Below are 24,321 nucleotides of genomic sequence, written 5' to 3' on the forward strand. Positions count from 1 at the left end.
TTTACTCGTTGTCTTCCTATCTCATGTTTTGAAGGATGGCTCATGGAACTTGCTGCTGGTGTCACGGCATGCAGCAGAGCCTGGCTGGGTATGAAGTCACTGTGGAGCAGAGCCTCCCCTTCTCAGGCCGCTGGGACTGACAGCTCAGGCTGCTGGGCCTCCTTAGTGAAGTAGGAGGCAGGGGGCTGCAGGCCTTATGGAAACTTTTCTCATGTCAGGATGACATGAGACTCTTATTCTCCATCAACACTGGGAATTCAGTCTTATTATCTGCAGTTTACACATGCGGAAAATTGAAGGGAGGTGGTTGTTGCCCAAAGCCACTTGGTTAGGTGATGGTAAAGCTGAGGTTGAAACTCAGGTTTTCTTTTGCAAATATCATTGCACAAAACCTTTCTAGCCACGTCAGAGAACGTGACCATTCCTTTTTAGCAAAGGAAAGGAAGTCAATAACACCTGGCTGCTGTCACACAAGGATGCTGTGGAGCGGTGCCTAATAACTGGATGGGGCTTTCTTGACTGCATTCTTTCAAAGCTTTCTTCCTCACTGTGTCTTACAAACCTGCAAGCCATAACTGCCCAGGCAACCTAAAATCTATTTTGGAAATGTTGAGAGGTAGGTCAATAGATAGAGAGTGGACAGACAGACATGTTGTTGTAATGAATAACGATAAAATAATAGTTGAGCAGCCCCTACATTACAGACTAAAAAGAGCTACTTTGTGCTGAATGTGCTCTTGCTCGCTCTATTCTGGACACTCTATTCTAGGCACTGAGGATAAAATATGAAACACATTCTTTGCCCTCAAGGAGCCCAGATACTGGGTAGAAACAGAAAAGTGAAATAATAATTCCATCACAGCAATGATGGCGAAATTTCTGGTCATTAGCTAGAGTGTGAGAGATGGGATGGCTAGCCCAGATTGGGGAGAGGTGGCAAGGCAGAGTGCTGGAGCAGACACTTCACCATGAAGAAACACTGAGCTTGAGAGAGCATGGCATTTAGGAACAGAGCCTGTGTAGGTGTAAAGCACAGAACACACAGAGAGTGCTTGTGGGATGAGAAAATGGAAAGAAAGACAGGAACCATGTCATGAAAGATTTCGCACACTCTGCTGAGGAAGTTGGATTTTACAGTGGATGCCAAGGGTAATCAGTAAAGAACTCATAGCACTACCAAGGAGATGAGTTGTATTGTCAAGTCAAAGGTGTCAATAATGTAGATGAGAAATCAGTGGCATTTGTTCATGGAGAACAGGGGCTGATGTGAAAGCTCCTGAGAAAGTAATCTGGGTAGGATTTGCAGATCTATTCAGTGTAACAATTCAGTGAGCCAGACTCTTAGTTTCTGGCTTGCACAATAAGGTAGAGACAGCCCAGGAGAATGATCTGGCTCCGGAAGGAAGATGCTGAATTCAGATTTGAGATATTGAACCTGCAGTGTGTATTGGACACACAAGTGGAGTCCAGTGAGTGGGTGTATGCACAGATCTGCAGCTCAGAAAACAGAATCAAGCTGGAAGCCATCATTTCTGATATCAGTTAAGATTTCCCAAAAAGAATATATTCAATGAAAAAGAAGAGTCATATCTTAGTTTAGAAACACAGAATCCAAAATGTATTGAAAATTCCAGATTCAGAAAATTAAATCATTTATGTGAGGCAACTGTGGCCATTTGGAGCAGCAGTTATTCCAACAGGCTGTTAATTAACCTGTCCATGAAACTGGCTTCCTGGTTTGCTGTGGTCTCTCTATTCTGTTGGGTGCAGCAACCAGGAACAGTGTGGTCTGAAGGGAGAGTGAACACTTCACAGATGGAGAGACCTGGGTTCAGTCCTTGCTTCCTACTAATGTGTGACCTCCACACAGTCAACCCTGACAGGCTTCAGAGAGGGTGACAGGTAAGTGTAGAGTTAAGGGAGACAACAGAATCTGGAGCCCCTGGCCGGTGCCTGCCGCATGTTGGTGCCTCAGTGAATAATGGAGTGTCTTCCTTTCTTGATGAATGGAAATACCACTTCAGCACTCACACAGTCTGCTGGATTGCTTCAGTTTATTTTAAAGTTGTGTGAAATTGACCTGTCAGTGTCACCTGTGACAGGCTATTGGTTTAGATCTTAGATTTTGACAGGTGCTTGCTAATCTTCAATCTGGGAGAGTCACTGCTTTGTAAAGCCAGATTTTCCTCAGTTACCTTCATAGGAAGTTTGCTTAGTAGAGAAAGGAATTCAAGGTGCCCTTAGACTTTTTTAAAAAAAAATTTAAGATTGAATAGTGCAAGAGAAGGCCTGTATGCCTGTAACTTCAACTTCCCCAAAATGTGTTTAAGTTGCTGTCCCTGGAGACTTCTCCCATTTCAGTGCAGTACAATAGGGCCTCTATTTGGGCTCAGTTCAGTATTCTAGCAGCATTTCTAAAGAAAGGCTTTCTAAATACTGGATCCTTCTTAATTGTGAGCTACTCCTTTGTAAGGCAGGTGGAGGGTCAGGGTATGGGGAGAGCATGTTGCTTTTGATCAACATTATTTTATAATCTTTTGCTTCTTCAGAAATAACTAAGAATTAACTTCTGGAATTGGTATTTTGTTAGAAAGTTAAATGGAACTCTTCTGTCCAAGCTATCATCCTTTCCAATTGGTAGGAGACAGCTTGGACTGGAAGAATGTTGACAGTGGTTACTTCTGATGGATGGAATTGGAGATGAATTCTTTTATATGTTTTTTAGTACTGCACGAATTTTCTACATTAGTATGTATCATTTTATAATCAAAATAATTTATTTCCACAAACTAACTTCAATGACACTTCAGTGACAAAATGCACTAACATTATTAACTTCTGATTGGGTCATCAATTCTTTAATAATCAAATCCTGTCAATCAGATAACCTAGAAGGTTTCAGTCTATGATATCTATGTGCTTGGTCCAGTGTTAGAAAATAAGTAGGAAGAAAAAGGCATGTAAAAGATGGTCTCTTCTTCAAAGAGTTTCTTATCTAGTAGTGTACACAGAAGTTGTCTGTGTAAGTCTTTGTTTGCTTTCCATCAAATGCAGAGTTTTCAGGAGAATTGGAAAGAACATGAAATACACATGACATAAAGACTGACAGCTGATAGGCTGTCAATAATGGTAATTATTATTGAGACAGGGGGTTGCAGAGGGTATGTCAGGGATGGAGAAGGGAAAGAAACCAATAAAAACTTAATGGAGCAGCCTTGCCTTAAGGGAGAGAGAAGGCATTCCAGCAAGCAGTAGACACAGCTATTGTCTGGTGCAGGAAGGCAGTGGAGGCCGGGCCAGTAGAGACTGGCCTATCTTGGGCAGGCTGTTCATGATAGAATGTGAGGGATGCACACATTGGTAAGGTTAGGGCTCATTGTAGAGGCCCTTGAATGCTCAATTGCATAGAAATATATTAAGTGTTTCCAATTTAATTTTCTAATACATCTATTGAGGGAGATGGACTGAAACAGGAGTAAAACATATTGCTTGTCTCCCCTCCCCCTAGATGCTTTTGCTCTTCGTTGGAGACTGCATTGCCTGGAAGAGCAAAGCCTACTTTCAGAAAAATGTATCTGAACATGCTGCCCAGGGTGGGTTGGAAGAGGAAGGGCTTTACAAGAATCTAGTATCTTCCCTGACAGAAAATCATAGTGACAGTCAATGTACCCTTTCTCTCTAGCCACTCCCCATGTCTAAAACCATAAAAGCAAGATCTGTATCTCATTTATTTTTGTGTGTGTGGTGCCTGGAATAGAAATAGGTGTTCAGTCCTTATTAGTTGAATGCATAAGAAAATGAATAAAAGAATCGAGAACGTGTGGCTATGTATTTTCTAGTGACACTGCTACAATTTAATATATAACACATATAATACTCATGCTATTCTAATGATACATAATATTTTCCTGAATAACATATAAACAACCGAAGCATGATTATTTATAGCTCTAAATTCTACTTCTTGAGAAAAGGGGTATTTTATAGGGAGCGAAAATATGAGTATAGACAACACTTTCCCTTTTTTCTTTTCCTTTCAGGCAGCCAACTCCATTTCCCCTTTTAACACCCAGTGATTTTGGGGCAGGCACACCAGGGCTCCCCATGCTGGAAGAAATTTACCTCATAGTGCAGTGCACACCAAGGCAATGGAGCTTAAACAGTTCACTCTTACCTGAAGTCTTTGTCTTACAAAAGAAGATTCAGAAGGGATGATTTTGTGTGGTGGAATTTCAGACCCACAGATCCTTAGAAGAGAGAATTTTTGAGTAGGAAAGTGAGTGCCCCTCCAAGGTCCTCTCTCGCCGCCAGGGACTGACAGTGAGGAAGGTGATGATGGAACCCTTCCTGCAGCTCACAGGGAACTGCTTTTTTAAAAGGGCCTATGTCCGGTTCTGCATATTTTTCTTTCTGGAGTCAGTAATAATTACGTGGCAGAGAAAATCAGCTTGGAAAAATCTTTATTAGTTTATTAACTAAGGATATGGTTGGGCCTGATTTGTTCTGAGCTATATGTTCTTTTATGCAAAATTGAGTGTTTCTTACTATTAGAAAATTATCTGGCAGTGTAAGTTAACTGAAGTTCATAAATTAGTCTCTTTTAAACTTTCAAAATTTCAACCCCACCCTGACCCCTGCAAAAGAAAAGGCATTTAAAAGGTTAATTACATGAAAATATTTCTTTACAAAATGCATTGACATATGGTTTGTAGTTAAATAAAGATGAAACTATAGACATGTAATGGCATTGAACAGGAACTAATATTTGTTGCAAATGATTTTAGAAGGAGTAGAAAATTGCTCCAGAAACACACACACACACACACACACACACTTTCTTAATGTATGACTTATTTAATATTAGAGCTTATAGTTCATTGTTTTATATGAGCAAAACAAATACTTTTGTGCAAATGAAAGCTCTAGTTAAATGCTTTGTGAATAAATTGGTATGCAATTCACTTTCTGCAAATGGCCATGAAAGTTAAAAGAAAGCCATTGCAGAAAAGGATGAAAGTTCTCTCGGTCTGAATATTTTTCCATGCTTCTGGCAGCAAGTTTGCAATAAAAGAATGATTTTATGAGATTGTGATTATTCACAGCAAGCCTAGAGTCGGTGTCACTATGAAAATTCTTCTTTAGTAGATTCTCTCAGCAGGAATAATAGATCTAAAAGAAAGGAAACAGGAGTTACAAAGAACACTGACTGTTGCCAGTGACAAATTATGTTTGCAAAAATGATGAGCAAGCCTGTTGAAAATTGAGAAATAAGTTCAGCAGTAAATCAAAGGCTCATTCTTAAGAGTAGTTCTGAGTTGCTGTTCCAAAAAAATGATATTTATATTAGATGTGTGCTGAGATTTTTTAATGTTCTGAATGATAATTAGTTTACACATTAATTCAGCCTTTAGTCTTTTATCTTCATACTTTGTTATATACCATTTGAAATGTGTAATATTTTAATGATAAAATTGTACAATATAATTTGGCATTATCAGCAAACGCTAATGCATTGCCCTGTGTTGCATATGGAGGTTTGCATTGGTTCTGATACAGATTTGTAAAATGCTATGTTCTCTTAAATTAACTGAACCATAAATGAAGCTGTGCATTTGGGCATAACCTTTTGTATACAACATCAGCAGTAGGGACATAGAATGCATTGAAATACCTCTTACTATCGCATAAAACATAATAAAAGATGGATCTTGGACTAGATAGTATTTATTGTATACTTTTTAAAAAGCAAAGAAAGTTACAAGTATCGATATCATTAGATCAAATGTAATATATGCTATAATTATCTTTTAATTATCTTTATATTAAAATTGTTCAACACTGGATTAGCTAATCCATTACCTTTAGAGATCCAGTGTTGAACAGTTTTAAATAAGCTCATTTTGTTTAAAAGTTTATTTGCAATTCTTTCTGGCTTTCATTAAGTGAGACTTTCTTTTCCTCACCCTAAGGTTGAGAGTGTGAATAAAGACAAATATATTTAATATCATGTGGTAAAGAAGGCATTCATGGTGAGAAAGAAGGAACTCCAAGCGCAGTGAAACTGACATATCGTATTTATTAACATTGTACTCACTAAGAAAGAGCTATCTTCATGTGATACCTTTGGGATTCTATAAGCCACACGCTAAAGTGAGATAATGATGTCTTATTTTTTTAATCAGCACATTTTAAAAGGGATTAATATATAAGAAAATATCAAAACTTTGAAAAACATGTGTTCATGCTTTCTTCTAGTTATTAATAAATTTGGGAGTCCTGGAAGCCTTTCCTTAGTGATCTCAAATATTTACCATAATTTTATGCATATGCCAGACATAGCTTAAGCACTTCAATTTATTTTTTACCTTAACATACCATCTTCAGGAACTTTCAGTAAAGACTTTATTTTCTAAATATTTTATGAATATTCGTATAAATAGAATCAGATCAAAATAGCTAATATCTTACCTTTGTTGAAACTTCTGTAATTCAAATCTTGTGTTTCTAATACAAGCACTTACGTCTTCTAGCTAATATAAACATAATTCTAGTAAAATCTCTCTCACTTAGATCATCTCTAAAGGATATTATAACATTAAGTACATTAAGACAGTTTTTGTTTGTAAATGCCATATGTGTGTTCACAAGTTGCATCTTATTGCCACCTCTCGAATATAGATGCTGAAATTCCTCTTTTTGGTTTCTGAAATTTGAAATTGTTTTCTTTTCCCATTGGCTTGTATAGCTGTATCATCCTATTCCTATCATAACACATACAGATATTTAAATATTGACTTAACATATGTGTTGCCACCAATAGTATTCTGAGTAGATAGAGTGGGAATTAAAAGATACATTGTCCAGGTATGTTTTAATTCCTTAACTTGCAATTCCCAAAACTGCCAGACAGAATGGGGTCAATTTCAAAACTCCTTTTGTATTTTATCGCCTGTGCCTTAGCCACAGGTATCTGCACCTTTTTTTTTTTTTTTTTTTCTTTTCCTGCAAGCATCATGGTGGGAAGGCCAGGGGAATAGGAGGTCACCAGGTGCACCCTAGACAGAGATGACAGACAGAGTCTGCCAGCAATTGCCAGTGTGGAGAGGTTACAAACCACATGCCCTCCCCATCTCCAGGAGTCAAGGGCTTCCAGAGAGTCCATGGTGGTGAAGCTGGGCAGAAGAATGCCTAGCAGCGCTTGAGCTCTCCATGAGATCTATTTGAAAGTGCAGTGAGGGCTTGGACATGCCCTTAGAAAGCACAATGGAATCATGCTGTTCTGCATCAGTAACTATAAATACAGAGTACATCAGTTGGGCAGTCTCTTTACAGAGAAACACATGCAAGTAAAGACATGTTTCCTGCAAATTTACTAATTCATAGACAGAATGTCTATCACGGAGCCTAGACTTGATGTACCAAATCAAATTGTCAGCTAGTTGGAAGGCGGTTTCTTCAAATCTGTCCCATCAATTGCCTTCTTCCTTGACTACCCCTCTCCATCCTTAGAACTTCTAAATCATAGAGAAGTTTGGAAGATGTCCCATTTTACTTAGTTTTTCAAATTAGTTATGAAAATATCTGAGAGTTGGGAGTTATTTCAAAAAACCACCATGGAGACCATTCCCTTAAAGCCTTTGTAACTCAAACACTGGTCACCCTGTAAAGCCAACTGTGTGATTTAGTTTTCTGTGAGAAAGATGGTAGTATGGATAGGTCCACAGACAGATATGCATTCTTTTATAAGTGCTGCTAATGGCTTGGCAAAATGAGCTTTCAGACAATTTGTGTGAGTTTGTCACTGAAGTACTAGAACTACCCATGTCCCATGTAGAAATAAACATTTTCACATTTAGAAATAAGAGGAATCCTTCTCTTTAGTGACCTATAGATGTCAAAGGTATCAAGCAAGTATCTAAATTGCTCAACAGGGAAGTCAGAGCCATGGATGTAATTGCTTAATGACGGATAAGAGGGGACAGAGAACCCAGTGATCACTTCCTCTGCCTTGGCCAGCTCCAGCTGGTCTCAGTAGGCACACTGATGTAAAGACACAATGAAAACAGCTAGTTCTCTGCTGACTTTTATCCTTCCATTTTTGCTTTGTAAAGGAAAGTATTGAAAGTATTGAAACAATTAGTTGGCAGTATGGCGTTAGTTTCCTCCTGGTAAATTTGGAACTTTGAGTAAACTATAGCCTTGATCAGCAGGATTTGGGCTTGTGTAACTCAATTTCTCCAAAGACACATGGTGACTTTTTCATATTGTTCCCTTTCACAACATGCAAACTGCCTCACAGTCTTCCTAGAGTCTCTGTTTATTCAAGGACTTCAGGTTTACTCGGAGTTTGTGTTTCAAGTTTCATGTTCAGAAGTATAGAGCATCAGTGTCCTAGCTATTACATCACTTTGTTGGCACAGATAATAAGGTTCATTGTAACTGTCTTAATTCTCTTTATTAATTTTCCTAAACTAGCTTGAACTGTATAGTGTATTTTTACATAATTATGGTACAAGTGAAAGGCTTGGGGGGAAAGTACAAGTACTACAGTATCAAAGCAGAATAAATATTTGCAGAAAAATTCTGCCATAACTTAATATTTTGCATATGAGCCTCTGTACAAAATCTCAGTTATTCCCGGGGATTGGTCCAAAAGAACATGTCTGTGGCCCAGCCCTAGAAGGCCAGAGATGATGATGGATCAGAAAAAGGTCAGCTTGAGTCTTGATGCCAAGAATAATGACAGAAGGGACTCAAAAGGCAGAATAACAGTGCAACCAGAGTTCTAAGAGCGAATGGGCATTCGCCGCATGGCTGTGAGATCGTGCCCTGTGTGGCTTCCTGCCCACTCCCTATACCTACACCAGAACTGGGATTCAGGACTTCATGTGTTGGCAGTTTCCCCAGCCATCCGTGTGAGCATTTTATCATCCAGCTCTGTGAGTAGTTAGATGACTGTGAGCTGAGGGCCAGCAGTAACTGAAGCTGCTAATTTTATTTATTTTACTCCTCTGTGAAGCACAGGCAGTGTCACGTAAGGGGAAGGCTGGCAAGGGTAGACCATGGTCATTTCAATTTTGGTATTTACTGAAAGATGCTTGTAGGATCCTGTTGTGGAACAGCAGAAGTTTGCAGACTGATAACTGCGGGCACAACACCGCACCTCTGGTGCTATCTGCCTTCTTTTCAGCTTCCCCGGCTGTGACCGTGGCCTAATCCATTTTCCTGGTCCTCAGCTCTCCTACTTAGGACATGCTGTGGCAGTGTGACATGCTAAAAACCTATGCTCCCACCACCTACAGTTGTACTTTCTACCCTCCACGCCTGGCAGAGACCCGATTATCACAGTGGCTCTCCTTCCGGGAGCATTTTCCTCTGACGTGCCAGTCATTTAAAGGCCTGCTGATGACAGGAAGGGTTGGGGCTTGTGCTGTAGGATGAAGGACCCACATCCATGCTCCAGACGGACCACAGACACAGAGCACAGGTCAGAGTGGGGCAGACGGAGCTAGAGTCCCCTGAGCTCAAAACAGCCGAGAAGCCCCAAAGGACCTAGGTCATGACCAGTGTCTAGACTGAGCAGTTGTCTACAATGTGTGAAATTGAGGAGCCTGCGACGAAATGGCGAGTTGAGGGTCAAAGACATAAGCATCACAGCATTTATCTCACATTATTTAGCTTTTCTGAATCTTTATTTTTCATATCTGTAAAATGAGTTGTAACATTAAATACTATTGCATTTTCACTATAAATTCAACTGAAGAATGAGGAGTGTAAGTGAGAGAAACGGAGCGCCTGCCTCTGCAGGAACTCCACAATAAGTGTAAGGAATGCCTTCTGCAGAAGCCATTGCTGTGGGGGAAGGAAGAATATCCTCTACAAGGGATACAAAGTGCCAAGATGTGGCGCTTTGGTAGTCAGGTATCAAGGGGTGATGCATCTCTGGTGTCTTGGGACTTCTGAAGAGAGAGAGAGACCAACCTCAGGCTGGCAGCAGTGGACTGGATGCATTAGCAATACCCAAGTTTGGTAATTAATTGTAACATTTTACTAGTGGAGGATAATCGCAACTTTGCCTTGCACTGGCCCTAGTTCTTCCACATAATCTCTCTGAGCTATGTGACTATGTTACCAGTGGCAAATATCTGAGTCACACGGCACCATATATGTTACCAGCGGAAGGTATCTGAGTTACCAGCAGTGAATCCCGATGGTCTGGAGCAACCTCAGTTCTTACCTCCTCATAATAAAGAATTCAACTGGGGGGCATGAGGCAGAAAAAGAGACTGGGGCAAGTTTCAGAGTAGGAGTGAAAGTTTTCTGAAAAAGGTTTTAGAACAGGAATAAAGGAAACTGTGCTTTGGAAGAGACCCAAGCAGGCATCTTGGTCAAGTGCAGTGTTATCCTTGATCCTAGGACTTTATATGCTCGCCCCGTTCCCATGTGTCTTCCTTTAGGGTGGGCTGACCGCATGCGCATTGCCCCCCTTACCCTTGGGAAGTGAACCTATGCAGTGTGTTTAGGAAGCTGCATGCTTGCCTATCTGAGGCTTTCTTTCCTTTTCCAGTGGAGTGCCCCCAGAAGGCCATACTCTGCCATTAGATCTCTTAATGTGCATGCCCGGGCAAATTGCCTCTCCCTGATGCCTGCATTCAGTTAACACTTAGTACAACAGGTGTGGACCATCGGGAAATGGCCTCTCCCTGGCACTGGCTGCCAATTTATCACTGTTAGAGAGACGATGTGATAATTGCCAAACCATCACCCGACATTCCTAGTGGGTGGGGGAGAGCCCTCTCCTGCCCCCGCTCGTGTGTAACTACCTGTATGTGAAAATTGGCTAAATAGAAATTAATTATATATTCCTCTACTGCTGACTTGTTTCTGAGCTCTTATGCATACACGTTGCTGAATTTGACATCCCTTTGGGAAAGCCACTAACAAAAAATCACTCTTTTCCCACGTCTGGATCCCTTTCCAACTCCCATATCAGTTCTCACATCTGTGACTTGGGGGTGAAAGAAACATGTCTTCAAGAGGCTTCCCCTCACCTCTCTGAGGCCTGGTCACCAAACTCCCAGGGTTCCTTTATATCTTCCCCACCCCACCCCACCGCCATTTGAAGGTAGAGGTCCAGCATGGATAGTCTGGGACCAAAAAGCTGTTTTGTTCCTGTCACCACAGTTCAGTTGTTAGGAGCCATCTCCAGTAGGCCACCATTTTATCAGTTTGATTGCTTCAATCACAAAAGCCACAAGGACAAGCGGTGGACCAGGCTGTCCCTCCTGATCTAGCAAAATATAATTTTAATTCTTCAGACCTTTGCAACTCTCTTTGGCTAAATAGAATGCAGGACGATGTTCATTTGGATCCTACGGAAGTTCTGCAGGATTTACCATGATTTTAATTAACTTATCACATGCGTAGTTAGTTAACTTCTCTCTTTCCCTCATAACCATGTAAGTGCCTTGAGGGCAAGGACTGATAACTCGTCCCTTGCTTCCTTGGCAAAGCCTGCTCATTGCTGGGATCTGCAGGCACAGGGAATTCTTCCCCTCCTCTGCCCTCTCCTGGCTCCTTCCTCCTACCTCCTTACACCAGGGTTCTCCTGCCTCAGGGCCTTTGAACTTGCTCTTTCCTTTGCCTGGAAGGCTCTTTCCCCCACACCCACTTGGCATTGCATTTCTCCCTCACATACTGTATTTTGTTGCCTTAGCACTTACCACTATCCAGCATATGTACATTTTACATGTTTTTTTGTTTGTGTGTCGCTCCCACTAGAATGTTAGTTTCAAGGCAGTAAGGACTTTTGTCTGTTGTATTAAGCGCTCTATCATTAGCATCTGGAACAGTACCTGGAACACAGCAGCCTCTTAATAATTTGACATGTGCATGAATGACCACCTTTCTAAGCTAAGACACCCATGAGTTCACTGTGAGTGCAGAATCTTTCAGGAGTCCTTGAAATCACTACCTCTGTCTTCTCTGAGGTCCCAGGCCAGATCCCCAAACACAGCAGGGATCCCTTGGGCATCTCAGACCCTCCCACTGCAAATTAGCACATAAAATATGCTGAACTGGAGTGGCCCCTGGAAATGTGAATGTTGTCCCAAGACTTGGATTCAATAATGATTTCGTCACCTTAAAAGTCTATCACATAATTTTAGTCGTGTATTTCCAAAGTTCATTTTCAGCACGTTTAGTCGGTTTTTGGAATAAAAATTTATTTTCCCATAGAATTATTTATGTTCTGTACCCTATTGAACACCAATTTAGGGTTTTTAGGAATATATTTTGGCACCTGGAAATACATTAAGCTTCCATTTTTGTCTTTGTCAGTAGATTCTTCCAGGAGAGCTTTAAACCTGGTTGCTGCTGTTGGTTCACAGTGCCCAGAGCCCCTTCTGCCTAAGCCATGGACTCTGAAATCAGGCCCTGCTCCCTCCCTCAGTTATCTCATTGACTAGGTTTAAAACAAATTTGGAAGCTAAAAGCAATCAAGTCCAGAAGGCAAAAATGAGAACCTAAAATTCGGCTCTAAAGAAGACAAAAAGCTAGAGAGATGGTGTCTGAGAAATGGGAAAGTTTCTCCCCACGGAAGAGTTTGAGTTTCAGGATATCTGACGGGAGGAGACTTCAGTTTCTCATTTGAGAGCTGATGGACTTACAACAGGTTAACACATTGTGCAGTTCTGCTGTGGAATATTGCAGTATCTTAATATTCCTCATTCTTTTCGCAATTAAAGTTGTTAATAAGCATTAAGATAGTAATATTATAGTTTCTCCTTAAGATTTAAAACAATTTTTTAAAAGCATACTTCCCAAGGCATTTTATGCCATTATTTGTAAGTTCCTACAAAGACACAGATAATGAACCCTCAGTATGTATTTTGTGTATCTGAAGTTTGTACAATATGGCATTTTTCAATTCATTAAGTGAAATAAGTAACAATTACATAGACACATTTTACATAGATATTTTAATGATTTTTTTTTCATTCCTGGAGGTGCTGATGAGGCCCCTTAGAGATTATTCTTGATTTTTAAATCTCTTTTAATTAAAATCATTCTACAAAAATTCTGATAAAGAATGAGGATTTCCTTGTTGTCACTACACCAAACCTTGCTTTAATCAAGTCACTATGAAGTGAGTTTGCTATCTGCAGGTAAAAGCTTGAAGGTGTTGACACTAAGAGCTAAGCTAGAGATTGAACAATACTTCAAATGAAGTCCTCAGCCTGGGAACAAAACGTTTTAAATGAAGCTGGCGGGAGAAAACAAATACAGGATGTGGAAGAACAATAGCAACAATGGAGTAGCAACAGTTATTAGAGGATAACTGACTTCTCTGTTAGTAATGAAGATTTACAGCTAAATTAGTTTAAGAAAAGCATCTTAACACCCTGCTTTTCAGCAAACTCTTCACACCCTTAGAGGTAACCAGGGAATTCCAGGTCAGTTTTGATTCCTTGAATTACATTCTTTTGAACATATATTTTCCTCTTCTACTAGTTCCTCAACTTCCTCCTCCTTTTTGTTCATTCTCCCAAGAGAGAAAATTTCTCCATCATGGCGCTATGGCCTTCCCCTCTCGCCCTACCCCCAACGCTAACCACATGCTCTAAAGAAGTTTACCAACAACATAAAAATTGCATTTCTGGTTAAATATCAGAAATTTCTACTCATGATTTAGTATGTTGTTGAAAACACAAGCAATCATCATTCATCTTCTAAAATAAGATTAATAAATGAGAAGTTCCCAACCATGTTTTCCAAGAATGACCTGTTTTTAAAACGTTAAATTCACAGTCAGCATGTGAGGGCTCCTGGACTTGCTTTTCCTTTTCTCTTATCTGAGGTTATGGACCTCAGGAGAGCAGGGGAGGGTTACAAGGTCAAAGTCTTTTCCTCCTTGGAACTTGCTGCGTGCTGGGAGAGGGCTGCCTGGAAAATAGATGCTTTAGAGAAGAGGTTGGGGGTCACGATTTTAATTCTGTTAAGGAACAGCTGGTTTGAGTTTCTTTCCACTTCTATCTCCTCCTCCCTTCCTCACAAATCCGTGGAGAGAGAAGAGTTTGTTCAGAAGGAACCGGCAACATAAAAATATACCTTCTATTATTGTAGTGCTTTCCAAGTGTCATCTTCGTTATGAAGTTGAATCTAAGAGCTAGAGAGATGGGCTAGATTTTATAAAATTAACTCTATCTGAAACATGACCATATCTTCAGCCAAAAAGAACCTTTTAAAAAACAGGATGTGTGCCTGGAAATTTCTTTTAATAATATTTTTCAACTAAAACTTTAATGGAAATAAGTACAATAAAGGCCTCTGGGGTATTTGGAGCCTGACTGCAACGAGAGGAACATGACTGAAATATGAAAGCAGCCAAGTGGGGGTGTTAAGTTTCTGGACTAGAGCCCTTGTCTACCTCCAGGTTAATATGCCTTCTTCATTCATTCAACCAATGTTTTTTGAGTGCCTGCTCTTCCCACAATTCGTCTGGGGATTCGGTGGTTAAGATATATGGGTGCTCCGATATATCTGCAAACAGGTGCAGAAACGTTAACTGAGTCCAATAGAGCTTTAGTCCGTAAGTATGGCTTCCTATTCTAAGTAGTTTACACAGTTTGGGATTTAAAAATAAGATCTGTTCAAAATAACATTATGCCATAATAAACTCATAAATCCAATGAATATGTAATAATAGTAAAACAGCTAAAAATAACACTAAAATGTAAAAAAATAAAACGTAAACAGTAAAAAAGCACATGGTTTGATTATTTTATTTAGGTTTTGAAGTCTCCCATGGTTTTATCGTGCCCATGTGTACACACACACACACACACACACACACAGAGTGAGAGAAAGAGAGAGAGAATAAAACTCACTTCTCTCAAATAAATGGAAACCAGTAACAGATTTTTTGTCTGAGCTCCTCAGCACACTGGCCTCGGGCTGTGTTGGTGTGTGGCTCAACAGCAATCAGAGGTCATAATTTCATTGGCAGTTAGCATCAGGTTTAATTTTTCTAGCATGTTACATTTACCAAAATGTCTGGTTTCAGTTATGCTTAGGCACTGACTGAATCAGCTCTGAGCAGCATGATGGCTTAAGGTACCTGAGGTTTATGGAACACATATGCTAATTGTTTTCAATCACTTTCCTTTCTAAACACAAAAATGTGTTTTCTGAAGCTGAATAACAGTAGTCCTTAATGACATTGCTTCTTTCTTATAGGAGAGGACCCTAAGTAGGTAAAAATGTCAATTTTACAAGACTGCCACCTACTGATTGACATAGTTGAAAAACACTCCAATTAAGGTGTTTTAAAAAATACGGTTTTTCCAAAACAAAACAAATTAGGAGCTCTTAAAAAATTGACATGTATCATTTTAATCACATTTTAGGAATGTGACCAAGTCCATATAGATGATGTTTCTTCAGATGATAATGGACAGGACCTAAGGTGAGCACCCTTGAATGTGAAGTGACCATCTCCCTTTTATAGTTTAATTACTTACCTAATGAAGATGAACTTTCTGTTTGGTTAACTTTGGGCTTTTCTTGCATCTAAATAGCACATATAACTTTGGAACAGATGGCTTTCCTGCTGCAGCAACCAGTGCTAATTTATGTTTGGCAACTGGTGTACGGGGTGGTGTGGACTGGATGAGAAAGTTGGCCTTCCGCTACAGACGGGTAAAAGAGATCTACAACACCTACAAAAATAATGTTGGAGGCAAGTGATTACCACCAGTATCTCCGCGGGTTAAGATAGTCTAAATACAATTCCAAAAGTATACTTTTGTGTCACACTACTTTGAATATAATAGCTTTTTTTAGGGCAGTTTCATCTCACTGGCCATTATTCTGCTGTGATTTAGTGACAGAAATATCGGACAGGAGCCAGCTGCCCTGGCTATTCTAATCTAGTCCTGTTTCTATTACTTTGTGATATGACCTAGGGCAAGTTTCTTGACCTCTCTGACATTCAGCTGTCCTTTCAAAGGAAGGATTAGCATCCTTCGAAGAATTAGCAACCTCTGCCCAAATCACAAGATAGGTTATAAATCTCCTTCTACCGGGTAAATACTTGGATCAGTTTGAATCTTTTGGCTTTGGTTCATAATGGATTTAGCATGAAAATGGAATACAGTGACTTAATAATAAAAAGTTTAGGGGTGAGGTTGGTTTCCTACATGGCTATAGGCAGATGCTGAAATGATGCTGTCCAGGAAGGCTGTGCCTTCCTTTGGATAAAGGCCTTTCTAGGTCAGTCCCTCCCTGGAGGTGGCAAAATGACCACCAGTAGATCCAGCTTTATACTCTACCAGTAGTTTGGCACCTCCATGAGGGGAGGGAATCTATTATTTCCTAATAGATTCAGCAAAAGTTCCAAGACTGACTTCCACTGGCCAAGCGAATGCTGTACGCCTACCCTGGGAGCCAGAAGGTGGAGTCACCTCTGCCCGAACTACAGTTAGAGGAGTGCGGGAGAGTAGGTTCCCCAAAAAGAAGAGATGACTTCTGTAACCAAACCAAATAAATACTTGTCAAATGAATGATACTATGTGAAAGATACTTTGTATACTATAAAGCTTGAGGCTAGTATTCACAGCACTCTTTAAATGTTAATTATTTGTAAAGTCAAAGAAATATGTTGGTAAGGAAGTAGTTCATCATGTGCTTTTAAATCCTCAGGTCTGCTTGGTCCAGCTAAGAGGGAAGCCTGGCTGCAGTTGAGGGCCGAAATTGAAGCCCTGACCGACTCCTGGTTGACACTGGCCCTGAAAGCACTCTCGCTCATTCATTCCCGGTGAGGCTCTCTGCAGGGCCTTTGCCAGGAAATGGGCAATGCTCATGCTTGTTCATTTTGGAGATTTATTTTCAACAGTCTTTTGTTCTTTTGTTCTCACAGGACAAACTGTGTGAATATTTTAGTAACAACTACTCAGCTCATCCCAGCACTGGCGAAAGTCCTGCTATATGGATTAGGAATTGTATTTCCAATAGAAAATATTTACAGTGCAACTAAAATAGGTGAGCTGCATTTTTTTTTTCTTTTTAACAATCAGCTCTTTTCCTTCAGGGTAATGAAAGGCAATAAATGAAACTTTTTTTCCAGAATGCTACATAGGTCAAAAAAAAAATGCAAGAATAATTTAACCAATTTGCAAAACTGGATTTAGACATGAGAGAAACATAAAGCATAATACATGTAGCTGAAGTCATAAAATTTTACTTGACTGGCTAATGTTAAGACAAGGGCATTTTACGTAGAGTAACAGCATCGATTCTGGATTATTATCATATTTGTATCCTTTTAGGCAACATTAACAAAAATATCTGATTTTCTAAGCTAAAACAAACAGCAAGATAAAATTATACAAAGTAGAAATGAAACAACTCTAATAACAGATTTCTTTATTACTAGAAATATTTTGTTTTAATTCAATATGTATAATCAATTGAGTTTCCATTTTGTTGGGGAGATTTAAAAGCTTCTTGCATGAAAGAAATATATTTGGGAGGAAAAGACTTATGAAATTTAGTTAGAATATAAATCAAGGCAGAATCAACATAGGGATAAAAAAAAGACATGGTTCTTGCTCTCAGGGGAAGCAGACAGTTACATAATGACAATCCAATATGATACAAGAGAATGCAAAGGAGCATTTTTTAGTTGTCTACTAGATGCCCTGAACTGTACTAAGCATTTTACATTTAAAGACAATTTTTATAATCTTTCCATTTTTCAAATGAGGAAACTAAAGCTCAGAGACTTAAGTAAATTGTTGTAGTCAATAGCTCACAAACCCAAGGCTCAAGCCTCATGTTTCTCTGATTCCAAGGTCTAGACTCCTTGCTGTATCCTACAGGGTCCTACTGCTGCTAAGTGCTTAAATGTGCACATGGCTGAGGAAGCATTCACTCCCACCCAGGAAGAGGCAGAGGCCAAGTGTCTGTGAAAGCTAAAGGGAAGAAATGACATTTGAGCTGGGTATAGAAGAGCAAGTAAGAGTTCAACAGGTAGATGGGCTAATGAGAACAATGCAAATGGACAGAGAAATTAAAATGTGTTCCCTGCTGAGGGACTTGTGAGTGGCCCTGGGTAGCTAGTGTGCAGTGCTCATTAGAAGCCAAAGCTGAAAAGGTATACTTGAGTCTAGGCATGAATGACCTTGTATATCACCCTAAGAAGATGAATGTTATTTTATTCCAGGGGAAGGAGTATGAACATTCTAGCAGGTGGCAAGAAGGCTGTCTTTGGCTGCTCAACTCCATATAATAAAAAGGGGCAAAAATGGAATCCCTGTAGGTCTAACTTCCATTTGCCTGCATTTTACACTTCCTGTGCTTCTCCTTCAAAGCATTTACTAAATGATTACTAAAACACTACTTTTATAATTATTTGTTCATAGTATGACTTCCCCATCATACTGTAATAATCTTGAGGACTGGGTTTGTCTCTCTTGCTCATCATAGTAGCTGTAACACCCAGCACACAGTAGGTACTCAATAAATGTAGAGATTAATTTGTTGAGTAAGTGGCTGCATGAATGGCCATTTATTTTGAAGAAGGCTGACACAAGATTTCTTGTAGGCACCTGGGTCAACAGTGGCACAATTAACTGATGGGGAAATCAGGTTTGATTTTTATCAGTGTTGAGTTGGAAGAGACCCGATGGGGTCTTCAGTCAATGGCAGGAAGACTCACTCAGCAGGGTGCTGATGGAATTCATCCAGGCTAACCTTTCAAGTTAGAAATACATATCTGGAGTTTGAGAACGACTGGTGCTTCCCAAGAAGGACCAAGAACAAATTGTTGGAAAATACCTATCAAAAAGCAAGAAATATATCAAATATAATAAAATTCCTAGTAGCCTATTATAACCAGAACTTTTATGTGCTTTCATGTTCCATAAAAATAGCAAACAGTTTAAGTCACATGTTAATTCTATTTCCATCTATATCAATTAAGAGGAATTATATTGTGTTGTAAACAGGGATTGTGGAAAAGGTTTACCAGCACATGAAAGTTGGAACAAATGCCAAAGCAGCCCATAGTACTGAAGCGGGTAGCCTAGCTTCTCAGAAAGTAGGAATAGTGTATTACATATAGCATGTGCATTGAAGTTTAATCCCAGATAATTTGAAAATGATAATATAATAAGAAATTACAATCCAGTAAGCATTTTTTAATGGGCATTTTGTTTAAAATATTAAGCTTTAATTTTTTTTCAATACAGAATAAAAAATATGTGGTGATAGAAGTAGGATTTCACCATCAAATAAGATATATGTGGGGATGAATGCAGAAAACCCAGCAATTTTTTTTCTTTTGACATGGAGTCTTATTCTGTCACCTGGGCTGGAGTGCAGTGGCACGATCTCAGCCTGTTTTGCAACCTCTGCCTCCTGGGTTCAAGTGATTCTCCTGCCTCAGCCTCCCCGAGTAGCTGGGATTACAGGCACACACCACCACGTCCAGCTAATTTTTGTAGTTTTAGTAGAGACGGGGTTTCTCCATGTTAGCCAGGCTGGTCTGAAACTCCTGACCTCAGGTGATCTGCCTTGGCCTTCCAAAGTGCTGGGATTACAGGTGTGAGCTACTGTGCCTGGCCCCAGTAATTTTTATTGTAGGCAAAATGCTAAAGTCATAGGAGGAGATGACTGGTATCTCAGTTGGCAGAGCTACGATGACCTTTCAGACAAAATTGACTCATCAAAATGAATACTTCATATAAAACTAATAGTTAACTTCTAAAATCTAAGCTTCATTTTCTTAACCTCTATTGTGAAAAATTTCTACATGACCCCAAATTGACAATGAACCCAATAGGAGATAGCATATAGGCAAGGATTTTTTTGTCTACCACAACTTCAGCTTTAAATTACATTGAATTTACCTTCCTTTTCCAAAAGAGAAGCTTTGCAAAACACATAAGCATTTCCCTGTAAGGAGGGAAAAAAGTTTCATGACATCGAAGTTTTGGTCGTATATTTTTGCAGTGAAAACTGTGCTTTGTATTTGTTTCTTAAAGTGATTTAATATTTCACAGTTTAGTGGACAACTAAAGAGGCATTTAAATTGCATCCTTTGAATAAGGCTAGCTCTATTTCATTGTGTCAGATGCAAACTAGAGATTTTAGTGCAAAATACAAATATAAAGCAGACATTTGTTTAAGCAAACAAGCAATTTGTTCATGTGTATATCTGATCCTTATTTGAAAGAGGTGCAGGCTTTGCTCAGCCATTCACATATGAAAACTATAAACTGTCCCATTGTCCATTAAAATGACCCTATTGGCAGTCCAAGACTTGGAACACCAGTTTCTTCTCTGAGGAGAAACAATGCTTGCATTAACTGCAGGGATGTGCTGACAGTGTAGCCGCCACAGGAGCCCAAACTAAGTCATGACATGGGAAAGATAATAGACAGATAAGGGTATTCTATTACCTTTATTCCAGTTTTCCTCCAGGAAAGTGCTTCATTGAACATTAGATGCCTGAGTAAGGCAGGTACCATCTTGCTGTACTACCCCAAATTATCTGACATTTATTTCAGAAGGAGTTTTACAAGACTACATCAGGCTTTCAGGGTCTTTAATTCAACCTGCAAATGAAGGAATATGCTAGTTCCAATGTTTGTGTTTTCCTGCTAGAACAAAACAAGTCCAGTTACTTTTATCATTCTCACTAGTCTTTGGATCAGATATTTTCCGAGTTTGATATAGAAAATAGTTTTTTTTAATCAAGTTAAAATATGTTGCCAGAATTGCCGATGCTGGAGTTCAGCTTATATATGGGGGAAAAAGAAGTCCCACTGCAAAGCAGTACTTTCCCCCACCACCCCAATTGCAATGCTGTGATTGACTAGATCCCATTTTTTAATAAAGGAGTCCTTGGGAAGGGAGTATTTAACTATCAGTTTTCAAAGGACAGGACGCCACACTGTTAATTAATTTACTTTGTAATTCATTGTGCTGTGGCACATGCAACCAAAGTGGCATAAAAAGCACTCCTCCTAGAGGCACAAGTGGGACAGTCGAATCAGAGCATGAAGAAAGCATTTTATACAGAAACTTCAAGCACTATCACATTAGGTTACCCAAACTTCACATTTTCTGTGACTTATTTTTGTTCACTAGGAAAAGAAAGCTGTTTCGAGAGGATAATTCAAAGGTTTGGAAGAAAAGTGGTGTATGTTGTTATAGGAGATGGTGTAGAAGAAGAACAAGGAGCAAAAAAGGTGAGCATTCCTAGATGGGGCATCTTGTCTCATCTGTTTTTTCAGTCCTCAGGATTCTCATAACTGGATTATTTAAACAGGTTCCATTTCTGTGAAACATACGATGGATATGTGCAGTACTCTAAGCACTGAACAGGGTAAAGTAGAATTCAATAAATATGGAGTGATCTTTCTGAATAGTAGTGTGCACAAACTCAAGAGCCACAAGTGGTGTTCACAGAAGGTAGACTTTGGGAGCAGAACTGAAGTGTTGTTAATGGTGTAGCTGTCATCCAGAGCAGAGATAACACATGTGCCAGCAGGACCTTCTCTGTACCCATGGCAGACATGCCAGGTGGTTCAAACCTTGTTACCTGAGCCTGGACGCAGCCTAAGAACCTTGCAAACATCCTTCAGAAAGCCTCTACCAGTTGGTCAAAGCTGGGTTGGAAAATAAAACTATCTGCTGCCCCAGAGGACTCGATGTCTTCTTTATATCATGAGGTCCTACCTGTCTCTCCGGGCAGGGGGAAGGGAGTGGACCCAAGTACAAATCTCTTGACTCCCACTTTGCCCATTGCACTTCATTACATTCTTCTGAATCTCTGCAGGTGAAATTCTACCATTTCTCTGAGCAAAAGATTTCTTGTTGTGCCTCTCATTACATTTTTAAAAGCCAAGGGCCACCTTCCTTAGCCTGACACTGAGGATCTCCACAGTCTGGTTACAGCCTGCCTTTCTGATCTGTCTCCCTCCCGTACCTTACACTGTAGTCATGTCAGTCCATTCAGCTTTCCTCGACCATGCCCCACAGCTTTTCCTTCCTGTTGTCTCTCCTTGGAATCTTTTCCCTAATGCCCTTCTGTCATTGTCTTATTCATTTGCAAAATTCAATTCATGTACTACCTTTTCTATTCTGTTTTTAAGAGATCAATTATAGTCATGCTCCCTTATATTTTAACTGAAGGAGCAACAGTGGTAGATAGCTTGGATTCTTTCGCCAGACAGCATGAGTTTGAATTATGACCCTGCCATTTACCCTTCCTGTGACTTGTTGAACAAGTTCTTATCCCTTTTCTTGCCTATAAATGGGATAGTAATAGCACTTAGCTCATTGGGCTATTTTGAGGATTAGATTTAGTTAAGATACATAACTCCATTAATATAGATATGTATAAAGTATACAACAAATGGTAGCTATTGTTATTCTTTTATGTGTCTGTTTCAGCAAAAAAAAAAAATGTGAGCTTTGCAGATTCAGGGATCTTATTTTGCTTGGTTTGTTGAGACAGTCTTCGAATTTTTTTGTAACTCCCTAAATCTTGTCATGGTTGTACTCTGTAAATGTTTCTTGAATTGAAGAACAATTAAATATTTTATGGGATTAACCAACAGCATAATTTTCCATTCCCTTCCTTACACACTCACTCATAGGAATCCATGTATATTTCCATAAATGATATAGTATTTCAGCCTTTCTGGAATATTTCAGCATATACCAGAAATAGCATATAAGGTCACCAGAGTACAGATGCAGCACTGAGCCTAAGTATGATACATGGCCAGCCTTCCTACAGGCTCTGAAGATGGCCTAATTTACCTTCAGTGCCTCTGAGTTCCACCAAATGCATAATCACTGACCCTAATTTTATAACTAGATAATTTCATAAATACCCATAGATAAAGAATGTATCTCAGTCACAAACTTGTGTGAATCTGGTTGGTGCTGGTGGAAATCCACACATGACTTCAGGTCTTCTCATGCTCAGTGTGAAGCAGCATTTGCCATTTAAGCCATAGTTCTAATCTTCCCACTTCACCGATGACCAACACTAGCATCATTGGGTGCCTCTGTTACCCCTCTGGGCTGTCTTTATAAAATAAAACCTTTCCCAGACTAAGTCAGAATCCCCAAAACACAATCCTGGAGAGTTAAAGAGAATGTTTTCCAAGATCCAGATTCAAATCTTTCTAGGAAAGCCTCTGGAATTCCCAAGCCATTCCTATTCAGGACCCTCCTAGTGGCCAGCAGGGCAGGGATGGAACAGGTTTGCACCTCTGACCAGTATGGCCCTAGGCCAAGTTGTGAATCCATCTCTAGGCTTGGTCCTTCTCCCTCTGGTATCCACCAGAAAGTTTAATATCAAAAATTGCCAAAATGTGGCTTTCTTGCTTGTGGTAGGCAGAGAGGGATGCCTATGAAATTGATTACTTAAAATGCAAGGAACACAAGTGAAATCCTTTGGATCTTATCAAGGTTTCTGTAGGTGAGTCCCTTCCTAAACCTTTCTGATACTTACAATTCTTAGAAGTTTGACGTCAGTGAACACAACATGGCAAAAACAAAGGAATTCTTGGTTTGGTGTTAGAATTGAAAGTATTAATAGGACTAGAGTATTTGCTGTCTTTGAAGAGCAGTTAAGATTATTTTTCTTTTTTTTTTTTTATTATACTTTAAGTTCTTGGGTACATGTGCACAATGTACAGGTTTGATACACAGGTATATATGTGCCATGTTTGGTTTGCTGCACCCATTAACTCATTACATTAGGCCAATGCTGACACTTCCTGGTAGATTCTAATCCTGGCAGCTTTAACAAACGGGTGCTCAATACATTTTGTTGGTAGAGCGGACATGAAAATTTTATGTATTTCTGATGTAACGAAACATTTAAAAAAGATTTCAGTTAATTTTTATACTGGAAATAGGCTGAGGTTCGTTTTTGGTTGCTTTTGTTTTTTGTTTTTTTTTTTTTGAGAGTCACCCTCTGTCACCCAGGCTGGAATGCAGTGGCGCGATCTCGGCTCACTGCAACCTCCACCTCCTAGGTTCGAGTGATTCTCCTGCCTCAGTCTCCTGAGTAGCTGGGATTACAGGCATGTGCCATGATTCCTGGCTAATTTTTGTATTTTTAGTAGAGACAGGGTTTCACCAGTTGGACAGGCTGGTCTCAAACTCCCGACCTTAAATGATCCCTGCCTCTGCCTCCCAAAGTGCTAGCATTACAGGCATGAGCCACTGTGCCTGGTCAGTTTTAATTAATTTTTAATTTTACTGGAAACAGACTGAGGTTTATAATTTAATTTT

At 39.6% G+C, this 24,321-nt stretch overlaps 1 protein-coding gene across 1 annotated transcript in view; it reads left to right on the forward strand.

Moving 5' to 3' along the window:
• EYA1 (EYA transcriptional coactivator and phosphatase 1) overlaps positions 1-24,321 on the forward strand; it is a 167,231-nt gene that overhangs the window by 133,802 nt on the left and 9,108 nt on the right. The window contains exons 13-17 of the mRNA XM_017872729.1: positions 15,408-15,466; positions 15,579-15,739; positions 16,702-16,816; positions 16,919-17,040; positions 21,154-21,254. Coding sequence (XP_017728218.1) covers positions 15,408-15,466; positions 15,579-15,739; positions 16,702-16,816; positions 16,919-17,040; positions 21,154-21,254 — 558 coding nt within the window. The remainder of the gene's footprint in view (positions 1-15,407; positions 15,467-15,578; positions 15,740-16,701; positions 16,817-16,918; positions 17,041-21,153; positions 21,255-24,321) is intronic.

The sequence above is a fragment of the Rhinopithecus bieti genome, unplaced genomic scaffold, assembly GCF_001698545.2.
Source record: "Rhinopithecus bieti isolate Rb0 unplaced genomic scaffold, ASM169854v2 scaffold_6536, whole genome shotgun sequence".
NCBI lineage: Eukaryota > Metazoa > Chordata > Mammalia > Primates > Cercopithecidae > Rhinopithecus > Rhinopithecus bieti.